Source organism: Crinia signifera, chromosome 6 (genome assembly GCF_055691185.1).
Source record: "Crinia signifera chromosome 6, ASM5569118v1, whole genome shotgun sequence".
Taxonomy (NCBI): domain Eukaryota; kingdom Metazoa; phylum Chordata; class Amphibia; order Anura; family Myobatrachidae; genus Crinia; species Crinia signifera.
Window position 1 is genome coordinate 110,430,292 of NC_139222.1, and position 18,085 is coordinate 110,448,376.

Sequence of the window (18,085 nt, forward strand, 5' to 3'; positions counted from 1 at the left end):
CAAAGTGCTGTTTATGCAACTGAGTAATTCAGACATATGCAGGCCCATTCATCATGGTAAGCCACTTACCAGATACTCTGTCTCTGTACAAACACTGCAGATTTGGTAGGAAATTCTGGTGCTACTGGGCATGTGCAGCAGCTCCATTCTTCCCTTTATACTGCATGTAGGGACCACTTGCCAGGCTGAGGGGGAAGGGGGTTTCTGGGCAACTGGAAACCCCCTTGAGTTCACCTATGAAGAGTACATCTAAATTACTGACCAGTCGATCTTCCTGCTCTAAGTTACCATCTATTATGCACAGATCTCTCTGGAAAATATATTTTCTATGCAACAGCTACCAAACATCTACCTGCACCTGACAACCATATCACTATGGGTGCAGAATATTGCCAACTAATAGCTACAAAGCTCTGCCAATGGGATGTTTTCCATGTGCGGGACCGGTGTGGTGTAAACCCCATTACATGAAAGTTTACATTTTTGAATTTCAGTATCCTTACATGTATATTTCTTTTTGTCAAAATATGTCCACAGTTTTATAGCTAAACCAGTGTTTAGTGTGACACACACATTGCATAAATGTTGTTCGAATAGAATACTGCATTTCATCCATTCATAAATATCTGCATGACCTCAAATAAGAGTTTTACAGGACCCTTATAAAAGTCTACTCCTCACGTATAGACATCGGGCAGCCACAACTACATTATCTGGCAATAAGAAACATGATTGTTTTCCCTAGATACTTGTGGATTGATAGGCTGAATCTTAGCACAGCCAACAAAATAGCTACCGCTACTGTGTATATGTGATGATTATACTTTAAATCAGTGCTCGAAGTGGGGCGGTATACAACAGGCAACAGCATCATTTACAGTAATACAGCAGCCAGGATTCTGCTCACACCCTCGCCTCTCTTGGTGTCTGCTCATCCCCTCTCCTCACCCAGTTGTGGGGCAGTTTTGGCTCCCCCAGATCAGTACACTGACTGATCCATTGCACCTGGGCCCCTGAGGGTTAAGGGGCCAACTGATGCCACCTACTGCTGTATGACATAATCTGAACTTTGGTTTGGAGTTGCGGAGGTGTCCCCAAATTATAATTTTGCACCTGGGCCAAATAATCACAAGTTCCACCATTGATAAAGCAGATGTATAGGGGTGATAAAGGGAACGTGGGAGTGAAACACATAGGGTTAAAGAGGGACAGAGGCTATGGGAAGTGCAGGGGTGTAAGTAAGAAAATTAAAAAGTAAGAGGAGCAGGGGTGATGGACAAGGGGTAGGGAAGACAAGTTGGATTTGAACGTTATATAATATAATATGGATTCTTTCATACTGTATAGTAAAAGTATTAAAAATTGATTTCACATCAATATGCCTAAAGCTTCTGGAGTGCTAGGTGTACCCCTGATCCCTGGCCATTCTAATACATTTTCCATTCCCCCCACTTCTAAATTCCCACTTCGACCACTGCTTTAAATTGCATGTAAATTTGTACTGCAACTGACTCTGTGCACTGTACTGTCATGACCCAGCTTCAGTGTATTTATATATGTCTTGTTTTCCTTTTTTTGGTGCAACGGTCATAATACAGTTTTTTTTTTTACTGATTTTTGTTCTGCATCACATAATTCCTCTGTTATAGCACAAATATTGGCACATTATAAGTACATTTTGGACTACATGAACAGCTACGGGTAGCAGGTGCTTCTCCTCAGACATGCTAAACTGAATTTACTAAATAGTTGTTGAGTAAATCTGCCTTTACCCCTTCACTGCCAAAGAAACCAACAGCCTAATAGAAGCAAAGCTACAGAAATTTCTTATTTGATAGCTTCATTTTCACTGCCTGGAAAAATCCCTCCAGCAGGATCTGGCTAAAAACACTGTTGTTTGGGCACCGTTCATTGTCTCTTCTTTCCTCCAACGTCTCCTGAGACTTATATCACCTCACATAATGTACCGAAAAGGCACTTTTCAAAAACATATTTCTTTTTAATGATTCTACATTTTTTTTTCTTTTCCTTTTTTTTTTTTTGGTTATTTTGTTTTTGTTTGTAAAAACAGTGCTTTTAAAAAAAGTTTTTTTTCAAGTTAAGACGAAAGAGTGGTGTAACACTCAAGTCATCAGGAAACCTTTCTGCTCACCTATGTACAGATGCATGTATGTATGTATGTATGTATGTGTGTATATATATATATATATATATATATATATATATATATATGTGTGTGTATATGGACGGGAAGCAGCAATAATGGAACGCAGACATGCCGAAATGCTTGAAAAGCAAAAATGTGACAAAAATGCTCCATTCCAGTTGGGGGTTAATTAACCAGTTCTCTGCTGGCCAGCAAACATCTCTGTAGGGCGCCCAATAGGAAGCCACAAGAGAAGTAGTGAAAGTAATTTACTTATCCTCACATTTTTTTATATTTCACTACTGACCAGGGCAGAATATAAAAATGACATAAAATGTGTCTGTTTTCATTTTTGTTTTTTTTTAAGTACATCCCTCACCAACTACTGTAGCTGAAGATAACAGTTTTGGGCTGGATAAATATTGAAACTATCAATTTACTAATGAAGGAACTGATGCACAGTTTCCCAAACTCGACCATCACAGTTCAGGTTATAAGGATATCCAGATGCTTATATCAAAGTTAGCTGTGCTTAAGCATGGATATACTTAAAACCTAAAATGTAATAGTGGAGTTTGGAAAGATGAGTCACATTCTGATGCCACTGGTCCAAGTAAATTGATAAAAATGAATTGGATCAGCCCCCCAAAATATATATAATCTCCACTGTAGAGGTGACAGATATACATTGGCAGGTATTCAATGCGGCCGGCGAGGGTGTTAAACAGTGAGGATTGCAGAAAACCAGCGATCCTCGCTGTTTAACCCCTGCGCTGGTCGCTCGCTCTATTCAATGTTCTGGTGAAATCCTCGCCGTCACGTGACGGCAAGGATTCCCCCAAACAGTGAGACCCGCGGCTAATGCAGCGATCTCGCTGTATTTAGCTGCGAGTCTCGCTGTCTTCTGGAGCCGCATACGCCAATTCCCCCTCGCTCAAAAAATGGAGCACGGGGAAATTGGCATATGAGGGGGCTGCATTGAATACTGACAGGGTGAGTGGTGACAGCGAGCAGGAAGCTCTGCTCGCTGTCGCCGCTCGCGCACAGCATTGAATACCTGCCATTGTCTGTCATGGTACTATAAGTGCTCTCATTTATTTGGAACAGGAAACAAGGGCCTCTTTATACTCAGGGGTAGATGTATGATGGGGTGTTACAGGGTTTATCAGTAACTGGCACATTTGGTGTTGCAATTACTTCTACCAATATATCAATGCAATATGATAAGACGTCGATGTGCCACTAAATATATATGACAGCTGCTGTCATTACCGCATGCTTAGCACTGTCCCTGGTTGTCTAGTCTGTCAGCAAGGGATTGTGCATGCAAGGAAATAATAAAAAACATTCAATAACACAGCAGGTGCCGCTTGGAGAAAATGACCAGCGCATGTACAGCATAGATGTTAACGCTGGTCACTTATAGTGGTTACATCCGAAAGAGGGACAGAAAAATGTAATGGGCAGGTGAATTAACACTCTCCCTCATCGGAAAACCTCTTAATAATGCATCTTGCCGAAGTCTAGACCTACTTCCCCATGATAATGAGTGTAACAGGTCCAAACAAATAACAATCCAACATACCTGATAATACATCTACCCCCAAGTAGCCATTAAATACCTGTCTGCAACATCACTGCCAAAATACGCTTAGGAAAACTCATTCATTGACAAATATTAAAATGGACTTGGTCGAACTTTCTACGATATTGTATATAAAGAAGATTATTTGCAATAAAGTCATAGTCTTCTTGCCTGGTGCAGAGGGAAATAAAAAATAAATAAAAAAAGATAATAGCTTTTTACTTTCCATATCTACCAAAATAAACTGGAATGAAGCAGAGAAATAAAGTTTGCCTAATTTAGCACTAAAAAGAACACAGTCAGGAGGGGGCTGGGAGTCGGGAGTTTAATAATAAAAAAAAATGAAAGCTGCCAGTGTACAACTGAGGAGGTTATGTTTCAGTAAGATGCAGACGTTTCGTCAATCCTCCTCTCCACCACCGTACAAGTCAGCCAGTTTTTTGAAGCGAGGACCCCAATCATTCAAGTACTCAAAGTCCTGATCCTCTGAGCTGGAGGAGTTAAGAGAACTAACAGACCCAGCGGTGGAACCACTTCCCTCATAGTCGAAAACCAGAAGAGAATCATAAGGTGGCGCTGTAGGATCATTGTCAGCCGCTCTCAGCCCCTGTAATAAAAATAAACACAAAATAAGTAAGTAATCAGGTATCGCAGACAAAAGTGAATCTATAATGCTTTTTTAATTCCTAAGAAAATGTGCCTACAGTAATCGTCCTTGACATTTGGGGATGTGTCCTAGAACCAGTGTCAAACCGTGACAAACATATTGAATGCAGTGGCCAGCAGGTTATACTGAACAGTGACAAACATTTCATGGATAACAAGAATTTATCTTCAATTGAGAATATATCCTAATGTCAGGTGTGCAATCATCCATACTTATATTACAACACAAATACTTTTTAATAATTATGGTCATATTACTTTAAAAATAAAACACAGAAAAAGTAATGTCCTTTAATGTAGGTGCACCAATAAATAATAAATATTAACTTTTATTAGACAAGGGTTAAAAACTGTGAAAATATTAAAAGACAAATAGACAAACAGTGGTTAAAATCAAACAGTTTTAAAACAAGAACATACAAAGAGAAAATATTCCCGCACCAGTATTCTTTTAATGACAATCCTCTACCCTCAGAAATTTCCTAAAAGGGGGAGAAAGATATCTTCCCCAATCTAGGTCTGAAGGGTGCTACCCACTACTTAAGTACATACATAAACACCCACAAAGAAAAGAAGTATTCTTACGGGTGCACTGAGGACCAAATAATTTCATACATAAAAATTAACTTTTATTGTTATTTCGTATAAAAAGTCTCATACAAGCGAGACCTGATTTCCTTGATATGGTGAAATATTAAAAAATAGATAGTGAATAAAGAGATGAAAATCTACGTGAAATTTATTCAAAAAAGAAGAAAGAGAGGAATACAAATGTGTGTGTGTATGAGTCTATGTTTTCAATATTTTTTACTTTGTAGTGCTTTAAAGTACTATATCATAGAGCTCAATGAATACTTGCTCTGTTTTTATTTTTTTAAATTGGAAATAATTTCCTTTTCACATGGAATTCATGTCTATATAAATTGGAAAGGCGTACTGAACGTGGCTTTTTTGAAAAGTGAAGAAGATATATTTCTCCTAAACGTCCAATAATATAGGTAGCCCTTTAAAGTGTGTTTAGCTAGTATAATATCTCATGAAGTTGTACCATTTATTTATAAATTATCTCTTTATTCACTATCTATTTTTAATATTTCACCATATCAAGGAAATTAGGTCTCGCTTGTATGAGACTTTTTATACGAAATAACAATAAAAGTTAATTTTTATGTATGAAATTATCTGGTCCTCAGTGCACCCGTAAGAATACTTCTTTTCTTTGTGAGTTTTAAAACAAGGTTGGCAGGCACACTGAATAGTACTTTATTGTTGAATATAGGTGTGTCTCTTCAACTGCGTAATATATGAACCCTGAATAGGGGTACTACAGTGAGGTAGACCTGTGTTAGTAGTAATAGGTATAGGTCACATAAGTCCCTTTTAGAATGAATGCCTCTGTGTGCCCGAATTGATAAAACAAGGCTCACCTCTCTGCACGTACTTAGTGCTAGAATCAGAACGGCCAAGGTTAATATTGGGCTGACAAACCAAAGTGTTCCCTCTATATGGAGTGTGCGCAAAAGGCACAATAATGTTAGAGTTAGTGCTGCAACCTAGGGTATCCCACCGCAAGCCTGTTTGTGTGAAACCACACTGGAAAATGGCACCTGTGCTGCGTATAGTCACCCATGCTAAAGTTCTAGGCACGGTGCTGTGCAGTTCAGAAGGAGGTACTTAGAAAAGAGATACGCTGTATAGAGTGAAGGCTGTGCCCTTACAAGGGCTACAGGATCAACCCGCTAGTGGACACATAATCAAAATGCATTAATATGAAAAATAACAAAAAGTAACAGTGTGCTAATCTGTCTGCGCACCACTAGCTGGTATGCACTTCGCAGATTAGCTTCATCATTAGCCCTGATGAAGCTAATCTGTGAAGCGTGTGCAGGCTGACGGTGCCACCCTTGTTTTAAAACTGTTTGATTTTCACCACTGTTTGTCTTTTAATATTTTTGCAGTTCTTAACCCTTGTCTAATAAAAGTTAATTTTTAATATTTATTGGTGCACCTACATTAAAGGACATTACTTTTTCTGTGTTTGTTCTGAATCTCCTTATGTCCTTTGGTCGCACACCCCCAATCTGTTATTAATTACAGACTCAAAGGACATATATAGGGGGTCCACTATCCATAATATCTGTCCTGTGCGACTGGCGCCCCTCCCTTTTCTCTTACTTTCAAAATAACAACATTATCGGCTCATTATACAACTCTGGGCCAGATGTACTAAGCTTAAAAATTGATAAAATGGAGATTGATAAACCACCAGCCAATCAGCTCCAAACTGGTAAACAGAACTGAATATCTGAACTGCACTGCAGAGCATTTCATCTGATTTGTGGGACTGATTTATATTAATTTTCTAGGTTAACAGAACAGAATATCTGAACTGTGTAATTCACAAAAGTACCTTTCAAGTTTATCTGGCAAATCTACTTTTTTTTTTTAACAAAATATTTTTATTGAGAATTTTTTCGGATACAAAGCATATAGGCAGTACTGAGTATATGCAAAAACAATAGTACAGATAGTAATATGTCTGCTTTCAATACATAAAGTACAAGATTGGATGGTAGTATCACATTGAATACTATAAAATAAAACAAACAAAAGGGGGAAGGAAGAACCAGACAAAACAAAACATAGGTAAAAGGATAAAGGGCAAACATGATACCATGTTAAGAGAATAGTATTCCAGTTAATAATTCCATATGGGATATGAAGAACAAAGATACCTGCAATAACCTAATCAAATCAAGGAGGTTGTGCCTCACACATGCCTAGTAGTCAGTCCATTGGAGCCAATTAGTCAAAGGAGAGTTCGGGGACATGGAGTATTTACAGCCTATGGTTTCCATTTCGTAGCTACGTAGAATGGTTGTTATAATCTAGGGTAGTCGGGGGGGGGGGGGTGTTTGGGTCTCTTCCAATATTGTGCAATATGAGAATATGTCTCACAACATAGATATGATGTCTCGGGAGCTCTAGAGGGAATCTATGCAGAAATATAAGTTCTGGGGACCTCGGTAAGGTTACTTTAGTAATGTGTTTAATTAAATCAAAGATCTCTGTCCACAGTTGTTGAAGGACTGGGCAAGACCAGAATATGTGTACCAGTGTTCCCACTGATCCACAATGCCTCCAACAAAATTTAGAGGATTCGGGCCAAATCTTGTGGAGTCTCTCAGGAGTGAGGCCCTGTAGGAGTTTAAACATCATTTCAGAATGGTTTATACATCTAGACATTTTAAATACGTTCCTCATCTGACAAAGAAATTCCTAATTAAGTTTCCCACCTAGTTTGGATTACAGGCTTAGTGTCACCCTGTGGAGTGTAGAGTACCAATAAGTTATACCATGTTTGTGGTCTTTAGTATTTAAGTTAGAAAGCACATAGGGAGGGGGGGAGGGCGGTGGTAAAGATTGTGGAGTACGAATCTGTGTCAGCACCCAATGCCTAACACGCAAATATTTGTAAAAATCCTTTGTGGAAATATTATACTGAGATTCTGGCAAATCTACTCTTGCCTGTGTGTAGGAAGGAATAGGGCTGCAGAGTATTACACCGCAGGTGCTGGATGAGTTTAAATCATACTACCTGACCCGCTCCATGAGGGAGCAAATGCTCTGTTCCTGGACTTCCCTGGTAATGTATGATTGCCATCCCCTATGGTGAGCTAGATAATTGATAAGAAATGTCTCCCTCATAGAGAGGGTCAGGTAGGCAAGTATGGTTTAAATGCCTCAGTAATTTATCATTCTGCACACTGCTTAAGATATCAGAAATGTGTTATTGACAAACTACATTTTGCAAGTTAAATAGCAAATCTCTGTTGCCTATGTGAAGGAAGGAATATCTTATAACTCTTAATAATACATGGTATCTTGGAATGCATGGGTGTTTATGTAAGCCACTTTTATTACCATTCTTTGTAGAAGGGGGGTTGGGAATTGGGTGGGAAGAGTCCAATAATGAGTCATACCTCCCAACTTCTATCGCGAGCGCCCAAAAAGGAGGCGGGGAGTATGCAAATGAGGGTGCGGCTTATGCTAATTAGCCGCGACCTCATTTTCATACGAGAATAGACGCTGTGCGCATGCGCACAGCGTCTATTCTACTAGATTGGGGGTCTCCCAACTGTCACCCCCCCCGCAGCGGGACAATGCCTGCCGCGGGTGGGACAGCGGGACAGGACCCGAAAATCGGGACTGTCCCTCTAAAATCGTGACAGTTGGGAGGTATGATGAGTGCAGATGCATTTAAAGATCACTACATAGGCTGCGGGTCGTACAAGCTGTGTGCATGGTGTAGCTGTGTGCATAATAGTTTTGAAGGGCATCATTTTTAAAGTGCGGCATAATTTAAATATAACTGCAGCGTTATACTGGGGATACACTGAAGTGAAACAGAAGGACAGAAAACAACAACTGAGAAAACCAAAGACTGCTTTGAGTGAGCTCACTTTATCCTTACAGCCATACTACCCCTGGCTGCTTAAACTGGCTATTCATCCATAATATCATCATTTTTACATCTGCAAACAACTTTTACTATCACTGTTAATGCTTGTATTTGCACTGTCAGTTTTGAAAATACCCAGCTGTACCTCTAATGACTTCACCTCTCCTGCACTTCCATTGATAGTAGGTGTCCCCCAACATTTTATTATTGGTCCTCTTCTTCTCTATCTCTACATGTCCTCTCTGGGTGAGCTTATGTGCTCACTCGACTTCCACTATCACATCTATGCTGATAATACTGAAATCTACCGCTCCTTTCCTGATCTCTCTCCCTCTATCCTTACTCACATCTCCAACTGTCTTTCTGCTGTCTACTCTTGATGACCCAGCGCTTTTTTAGACTTAAAATAGCAAAGACTAAGCTGACCTCTTCCCACCCTCCTGCATGAAAAACCTGACCATCTCTCATCCTATCCTTCTGTTTATGCTTCTTCTTCTGTGTCACCCCCTGTCTGTCTAACCCTCCCCTTTAGAATGTAAGCTCTCACGGGCAGGGCCCTCTCTCCTCATGTGCCTTTCTTAGAATATATAATCCTCTGCCACCCTGATGATTGCTTCAGTGTCCTGTCCCCTGATGCAACTATCCATATTAACCATGTACTTGTCCTAAACTGTCTTGTACTGTAATTCATTATGTGTTTTTGCTCATAATTATTCTGCGTAAAGCGCTGCAGAATATGTGTGCGCTATATAAGAACCTGTTAATAAATAAATTAAATAAAACTGACATATCACAGGCTGTGTTTAAAACATGACATGTAGGAGCTAATTGGTTGGTGGTTTATCACTCTCCATTTTTCACTTACAAAGCTTAGTATATCTCGCCCACAATATTTTACTTGGGACCACAGGGCCTCTTTTGGGGACAGAAACCCCAATCCGAGGCCTATGTTTGCAGCACTAATGTCTTATCACAACAGTTTAGGAAAATACTAGTGATGCACTTTAACTTACTGTCTACTGTCCCACTTCAAGAGGTTAAGAGAAAATCATTCTCTGCTTTTTTGTCTGATTAAGTGACGGTGAACCTATCACAGTCTCCCAATACTGTGCCTTGTATGTGCTCCATGTAAGGGGAACCTATCCCAGGTTGCCTACTATGTTAACAGAGAAAGGTTTAAAGCAGGCATGTCCAACGTTGGCCCTCCAGATGTTGTGAAACTACACATCCCAGCATGCTTTGCCACAGTTTTGCTATTAGAGAATGCTTAAACTATTGCAAAGCATGCTGGGATGTGTACTTTCACAACTTCTGGAGGGCCAACGTTGGACATGCCTGGTTTAAAGCAAACTCTGTATTAGGAGTAATGTAATATAACACCATAGCACTTCTTCCCTTATATCTAATTCTTTATATTTTCCTTTACCTATCCTGCTAGGTTTAACATTTGATAATATTGTTTGTTGATTTATTGTGTTTTGTATAACATATATTTAATATAAAATTTAAAATCTGAAAGATGTTTGATGCCTGATTGGCTGAGAAAAGTAGTCTGATCAGTGCTGCAGTCTCCAGACAGGGTAAAAGCGTGGTGTGCTTAAATAAGTAATCTCGTTATTTACAATTGCAATTGCAACATTGCTGTGTACTTCTAGGGGATACAGAGAACACTGATACTGGTGATCAATTTATATACAAATATATATACATTGAATGGCACTCCATATGACGAATGTAATGACCGGTGTGCACACTCAGGGATTATTATTATTATTATTATAATTTTATTTATAAGGCGCCACAACTGTTTCGCAGCGCCGTACAAAGGAACAATACAGGGAGACAAAACTTGGCATAACATTGAATAAATAACAAAAATACAGTACAAATAAAGAGCACCACAGTTCAATACACATTACAGCTTAAATGTAAGTAGTGAGGACCCAATCAACATACAACTAGAGGCTTGAGGCCAATGATGGAGATGAGTATGAAGATGGTCACTGAGTGTTTGAGTATGGGAGAGCTGTGAGTGAAAAGTGAAGAGAAGTGGGCTTTGACAACAGGAGGGAAGAGGGCCCTACTCGGAGGAGCTTACAATCTAGTAGGAAGGGGAGACAGACAGATTACAAGAGGTGCAAGCGAGGGGGGTGGTGGTTAGATAGCAGGATGTAAACAGGCAAGGGGTCGGAGAACCATCTGGTTTATGCAGTGGAAGGGTATGCTTTGATGAATAGGTGAGTTTTCAGTGCCCGTTTGAAGCTTTGCATGCCCGGGATGAAGATAGATGCATGGAATAGTGGCACACGCTCGGATTTGCACAAACACAGTCAGGCTACAGCAGTAGTATATATATATATATATATATATATACACAATATATATGTGGAAATGTCAGTCTCTACATCAGCTATAGTTTTTTTTTATGGAGGACAGGTGACTATAACAGTGCTCATTGTCAGATGACTTAAAGGATGCTACTGGAAAAGCCAGGTTCCGACTAATAGCAATTTACTGACATGAGAAATCTGTGTGGGACTGAAATATACTGACAGATAAAAATCCAGAACAATATGTTATTGTAATGAAAACATGGCTGCATTTAATATTCCTGACTTCTGCCAGCTGTCTCTAAGGAAATAAAATCTTGATTTAATTAGAAAACAGGAAAGTGCTTTCTTTAATAAAAGAAAAAAAAAAAAGACACAGGGCAGAATTCAATGGCAAATTATGCTATGTGCAGCGAATCCTGTTTAGGATTCGATGCACATTCGCAGGGTTCCGGAGGCCCTCCCCGTCACCCTATTTAATGCCGCAGGGGCTCGCTGCCCCTGATGGCAAATTTTAACCCCTGCTAAAACATGCATATCCGGTCTGTTACTGAGGTCACACACCCTTCCCTAAACGCTTGGGCACGCCTGCATTTTCCATGTCACTCCCAGCGTTTTTTATGGCACGCCTAGCGTTTTTCTTGGCACTCCCATTCAACAGCCAGTTAACACCCACAGAAGCCTACTTCCTGTCAATCACCTTGTGAACGGCTTGCAAATAGAAAAACTAGAATGATTTCATTGCTGGAAGGCGTCGTGCAAGCACATTTTGGCCCATATGCATGTGCAGTCTATCAATAATAGCTGGCGTGAAAATATGTGAAGAAGTCTGAATCGGCCCCCTAGTAGTCTCTGGTCATTTACACAGACCTAGTATCCTCCAAAAGAGTATATATGGTCTGAAGCAGGAAACAAGAGTGTGGAACACAAAAATACATGAAGCACTCATACAGAAGGACTTTGGGGGTTATTTTGGTTCACTTTTTCTGACAAATTCCTTCTTACAGTAGATGGCCAAAACCATGTGCACTGCAGGTGGGGCAGATGTTATTTGTGCAGAGATAACAAGATTTAGGTGGGGTTTTACTTCAAAGTGAGATCTATATTGCAGTGTAAAAATAAAGCAGTCCATATGTTCCCTGCACAGAAACAAAATAACTCACCCAAATCTAATTCTCTATGCACAATTTACATCTGCCCCCCTGCAGTGCACATGGTTTTGTCCAGCTAAGCAGGAATTTGTCAGAAAGAGTGAACGAGAATAACCCCCTTTGTGAGAAGCAAAGCAGACCCCTGCTCATACTGTACAAGTGTACATAAAGAAAATAACTGATAAATGGATTTAACTATTATTAATATGTGGATGACCTTGTGGTATGTTTCGAGCGAGAAGGGAATAAAGTTAAATAACTATAGATTATGAATGAGGATTTCAAAACAAAAGACCTAGGAAATATAAGGCACTCTTTAGGTATTCAAACAGCTAGAGAAGAAAATGGCAATTTTATCTTAAGCCAGAAACAAAAGATACAAGAAGCAATTGAGGAGTTTGGGATGCAAGATGCAAAACTGGCAAGTACTACCATGGAAACGAACTATATAAAGGAGTATGTACAATGAAGGTATACTAGTACCAATCAACAGTACAGACAATATGTTAATATATAGATATAGGTGATTGTGTACTTAAGAGTGGTACCTGTAAGGAGAAAAGCTGTTTGTTAGTAAAAATGTTTACACCCTTTTGGGGAGGATTTATGTTGAATAGAAGTTCCAGAATCCTGTCCCTTGCTTACCCTAAAATCCTGCGGCTCGCTTCAGTGGCTGGAGATGTTTAGGTAGGTTGTGACAGGCTGACGTTGGTGTATCGCCCGGCACTGTTGTGGACATGGGAGCCGGGATGCGGAAGTGACTTGAAACGCAGTTGATGGAAAGACCGTCAGGATGTTCTTTACTGCGTGCCGCACAAGCTGGAGGATCGCGGCTGGGTCCTGGATGTTGTAGACCGGTCACAGTTTGTGATGTTTGTAGCGCTGCCCCGCTGCATGCCGCGATAACCGGAAGTACCTGAAGTCGGCGCCGGCCACCGGAGTGACGAGGGTGGATGTAGGGAAACTTGTTTCTAGATTCTATCGGAGTCCTCTTGCTGGTTCCAACGCGTTTCATGCGCCCTGCGCACTTATTCCTTGAAAAAAGTGTGCAGGACGCATGAAATGCGTTGGAACCAGCAAGAGGACTCCGATAGAATCCAGAAACAAGTTTCCCTACATCCACTCTCGTCACTCCGGTGGCCGGCGCCGACTTCAGGTACTTCCGGTTATTGCGGCACGCAGCGGAGCAACGCTACAAACATCACAAACTGAAGTGATCGGTCTACAACATCCAGGACCCAGCCGCGATCCTCCAGCTTGTGCGGAACGCAGTAAAGAACATCCTGACGGTCTTTCCGTCAACTGCGTTTCACAGTCACTTCCGCATCCCGGCTCCCGTGTCCACAACAGTGCCGGGCGATACACCAACGTCAGCCTGTCACAACCTACCTAAACATCTCCAGCCACTGAAGCGAGCCGCGGGATTTTAGGGTAAGCTAGGGACAGGATTCTGGAACTTCTATTCAACATAAATCCTCCCCAAAAGGGTGTAAACATTTTTACTAACAAACAGCTTTTCTCCTTACAGGTACCACTCTTAAGTACACAATCACCTATATCTATATATTAACATATTTTTTAACATCACTCAGCGCTCTTTTCCAAACTATAAACTACTCTAACCCATAAGAGCTGCTTAATTATAGCGCAATCTTCCATATATACCAAACCTTCGCTAACAGTACAGACAAGCAATAGGAAAATCGCTGTATATTGCCTCTAGTACTGGACCTAATATTAGCACAGCGGTAGTAATTTTGAGCAGAAAGGTCTCCAAACCAAGTCAGATGGACCGGAACGGCCTTACAAGGGTAATACGTTACTTAAAGGGAACCTCAATGTAATCTGATTGGATATGTGGGTGCAGATTGGGCTGGAGACTCTACCGAATGAAAATCCACAAGTGGTTACTTATTTCTATTTGGCGACGGACTAATCAGTTGGATAAGTAGGAAACAATCAATCGCATCACTTTCTTCCACAGAAGCAGAATATGTTGCGGCAGCTCAAGCAAGTCAAGAGCTAATATTGCTGGGACAATTGTCAGCACAAGTAGAACCTACTGATATCTTTTAGGATAATCAGGGATGTCTTGCTTTAGCACAAACAGAACATGTAAATCCAAGAACCAAGCACATTGATGTGAACTACCACTTCTTGAGAGATTTACAGGAACATGGTCTTCTCAACTTGCAATACTGCCCACAGAAGATATGACTGCAGACATTCTCACCAAGCCATTGGCTGGAGGAAGACATCACAGTCTATCTAGGAAGATAGGTCTCGTTGATCAAGCCTCAGCTTTTGAGAATGGGTGTTGAGATATTACATGAGAAATGATGAGTAATTACACTGGAGGGACAGCAGGCGGAGCTGTTGTATATGTGTTAACAGTCTGTGCTATATATACTTGTTTTCTTTAAAAAGGATGGATGGAGCATGCAGTAATGGCTGCTCATACACACTTTTCTTGTTCAGCATTTAAGTTTCAATTTCATTATATAAACACGTTATACCACAAAGGGCTTTGCAGTGTTTGACTACTGATTGAACATAACTCCAGAGGAGGTCCTGACTGTGCAGAAACAACACTCTATGCTAACAGTTTATTGAACAAATGGTGGTACAGCCATACTCAATGTCACACTGGCAAGAAGTGGAGATAGGAGCTGAGTAGAATTAAGATATATAACAAGTTTTCAAACTCAGATCCCACACAGTTTATGGTTTTCAGTGTGGATTTTAAAATGTGACTGATACACAGTGCTCCAGCCGGGTAACCTGGAAAACTTGAGCTGTGTAGGGACCTGAGGACCAAGTTTGGGAAACAAGGAGATATATCCTCAGTGTTACTGGATCCTGGATGTGGGTAATGGGACAGATAATGGACTTCTTAGGGTCTCTGAGACAACAGATTAAAAAATTTATTGATATGATTTTGAAAGAAAATTACAATCAATCTTTCTTAAATTGTTTGCAAAAGATAGAAAAAATAACTCAACTGAAAAATAGAGAAAATACTGTATTGATGTTATATACCCATTACCCCACTAAATTACATAAACCATAGACATCCGATTCACATGACAGTTTTCATATCATTGACTGTTGATTGTTAAAATTAAAAATTTAATAATATGATAATATATATACGATATATATGAGAATTTGCAAGGGGGGACCAGAGATTTGAACACATATTAAGATATCATTTGTGAGGAGGTTGCAATATTTTTACACGTATTAAGAGGTAATTTGTGAGGGCCCCCCTGATATTTTAACTGCCTCGGGACATTCACCGGGTTTAATATGACACTGATTATGGGGGAAAAAGGCTGCAGGACTCTTGGAACTAAGGGGAAATGTGTACCTACCACTATGTCACTCAAACACAGTAACAAGATGCACGGTAGTGATGCTTGTGGTCAACTTGGTAAGGGAATGGAGCATTATCCCCTTAGGAGCCATATTGGAGACTTGCCATTCTTCCATATCTACCCTATGTTTTAGGCATTGATGAAGCTTGGAAAACCTCCCCTTTTTAATACTTATTTTCTCAGTGTCCCCAGTGTGCTTTCCAGTTGGAAGAGAAAGTGAAAGGTAGAAGCAAGAAGCAAGAATCAAGCACCTGACTCCACCAGCCATCTCATCATCCAGTCAGGGGTTTTATTTAGCACACAGGGATTCTAGCTTTTTTATTTTCCAGGTAGCTTCTCTACTCCAGTTTTGAAATATAAAGTTGACATGTTTGAAAACAGAATGGACTGGCAGTGGTCACAGTGTACTAGTGGGGTTCCACTGAACCGCCATACACTGAGGTAGTTCTAAAGACACTTTATTTAACTCAAAGAAATCAGAGGAAACAGTAGGATCTGAATAATTCATAACAGACTAAAATAATATAGCTGGTAAACTAAACATGTAATACAACAAAAGTGTCATTTTAACACAACAAGGATTGGAGCTGTAGTTCAAACAACTATTCCCTACAATGTTGGCACATCTGAGCAGAAAGGACCTTTTACCACTGAACAGTTCTCTCCAATTTTGTCTGCTCTTCTCTGTATTTATTTTGCCCAACTTCCATGTTCTTATATTACTATATGTTCTGTTGGGATATGGTCGGTTGGTCAATAGTCATTAGGTCGACACCACTAGGTCAACATACTGAAAGGTCGACATGGGCCTAGGTCGACATGGGAGAAAGTCGACAGATCGGCACAAGCATTAGGTTGACATGGGCAAGGTCGACAGTCAAAAGGTCGACATGGGGTTTTTCACTGTTTTTTTGAGCCGACATGTGCCGACAGGCGGTATTTCATGCCCTACCTGGGGCGTGGTGGGAGAATAAAATAGTGTGCCAAGCATAGCAAGCCATGCGAGGTGACACGGTGCTACGTTTCAGTGCCCATGTCGACTGTGTCGACATTCGGGTCAAGAAACAGTGAAAAACCCCATGTTGACCTTTTGACTGTCTACCTTGCCCATGTCGACCTAATGCTTGTGTCGAACTAACAACCTGTCAACCTTGCCCCATGTCGACCTGTCAGTATGTCGACCTAGTGGTGTCGACCTAATGACTGGCGACCAACTTTTGGTCAACCATATGATCCACACCTGTTCTGTTTTCCCCACAGTCAGTGCTGTATTTCAGCAGGAACTTATTTTTTTCTGAACCTCTCATTAAATATGACATAATCAGGAATTGGGTTCCAGAATGTTCCCTGAGCCAAATGTACTACGAATAAAATACGGTTTTTATTTTTTAGATCCTATTAGCTACAGTAATTTGGACATATTATCCTGAAAGAATTCCTGCTTTATTTTGCTATACAACACTCATATAACAGTTACCTCACTGATAAAGTCACCAATGTCCCCAGGGTGTGGAAGTACAGGTCTGATAGGGTACTGTGGCTCAGCACCTACTGGCCTCTCATCCACCCGCCTGACACCTGCCACTTTGTTCAGAACATGATCCAGAGTCTCTGGCTGCTGCAGCTGGCTTAAGTCATAGTCCTGTTGGGAGAGTCAAAATGTTACAAAAAAAAAAAGCCAACTTTATTCTACGGTAACAAAAGAGAAAGAACATTTTGAAACAGCACATATGTAGGTGACTTAGGACGGAAATAGAGATATTCTAAAAGCCACATACATGTATGCACACTGTTTATAGAATTATATATAATTATGGCTTCTTGTCTTTATTTTGCCAATTGTTGGGGATGGTTTTTTAATAATGCTCGTTTAACCCTTTGAGTTCCGACGTTACTGTATGAAATCCGTTAAATATCTGTTAAAAATGACAGCATTGCTCACAACGACCACTGGCAACCAAACAGTATCTACGTCTTATTTATTTAGCGCCTTCTAGAAGATAAAAGATAGTATCTGATTGGTTGCCCATAGCAACATCCCATCTGAAACTCCAATTTTAGTAAATTTCCCCCAACACCTTTAACCCCTTCATGACAGAGCCAGTTTGTGCCTTCATGACAGAGCCCTTTTTTTCAAATCTGACATGTCTCACTTAAGTGGGGATAACTTTTTTTTGCTTTTACTTATCCCAGTGATTTTGAGATTGTTTTCTCGTGACACATTGTACTTCAAGTTAGTGGTAAATTTTGGTCGATACAGTCTGTGTTTTTTTGTGAAAAATACCAAAATATCGTGAAAAAATGGAAAATTTAGCAATATGCAAAATGTTAAATTTTCTGCTTGTGAGACAAATAATCATACCACTCA

General features: G+C 40.2%; 1 protein-coding gene across 2 annotated transcripts in view; it reads right to left on the reverse strand.

Annotated features, from left to right (window-relative positions):
* Window positions 1–2,495: 2,495 nt before the first annotated feature.
* The window catches only part of CDH4 (cadherin 4), a 724,604-nt gene continuing 709,014 nt past the window's right edge, over window positions 2,496–18,085 (reverse strand). For both annotated transcript variants that reach the window (XM_083146826.1, XM_083146825.1), the window contains exons 15-16: window positions 17,195–17,359; window positions 2,496–4,338 (exon numbers count right to left, since the gene is read on the reverse strand). In XM_083146826.1, coding sequence (XP_083002952.1) covers window positions 4,132–4,338; window positions 17,195–17,359 — 372 coding nt within the window. In that variant the 3' untranslated portion in view covers window positions 2,496–4,131. The remainder of the gene's footprint in view (window positions 4,339–17,194; window positions 17,360–18,085) is intronic.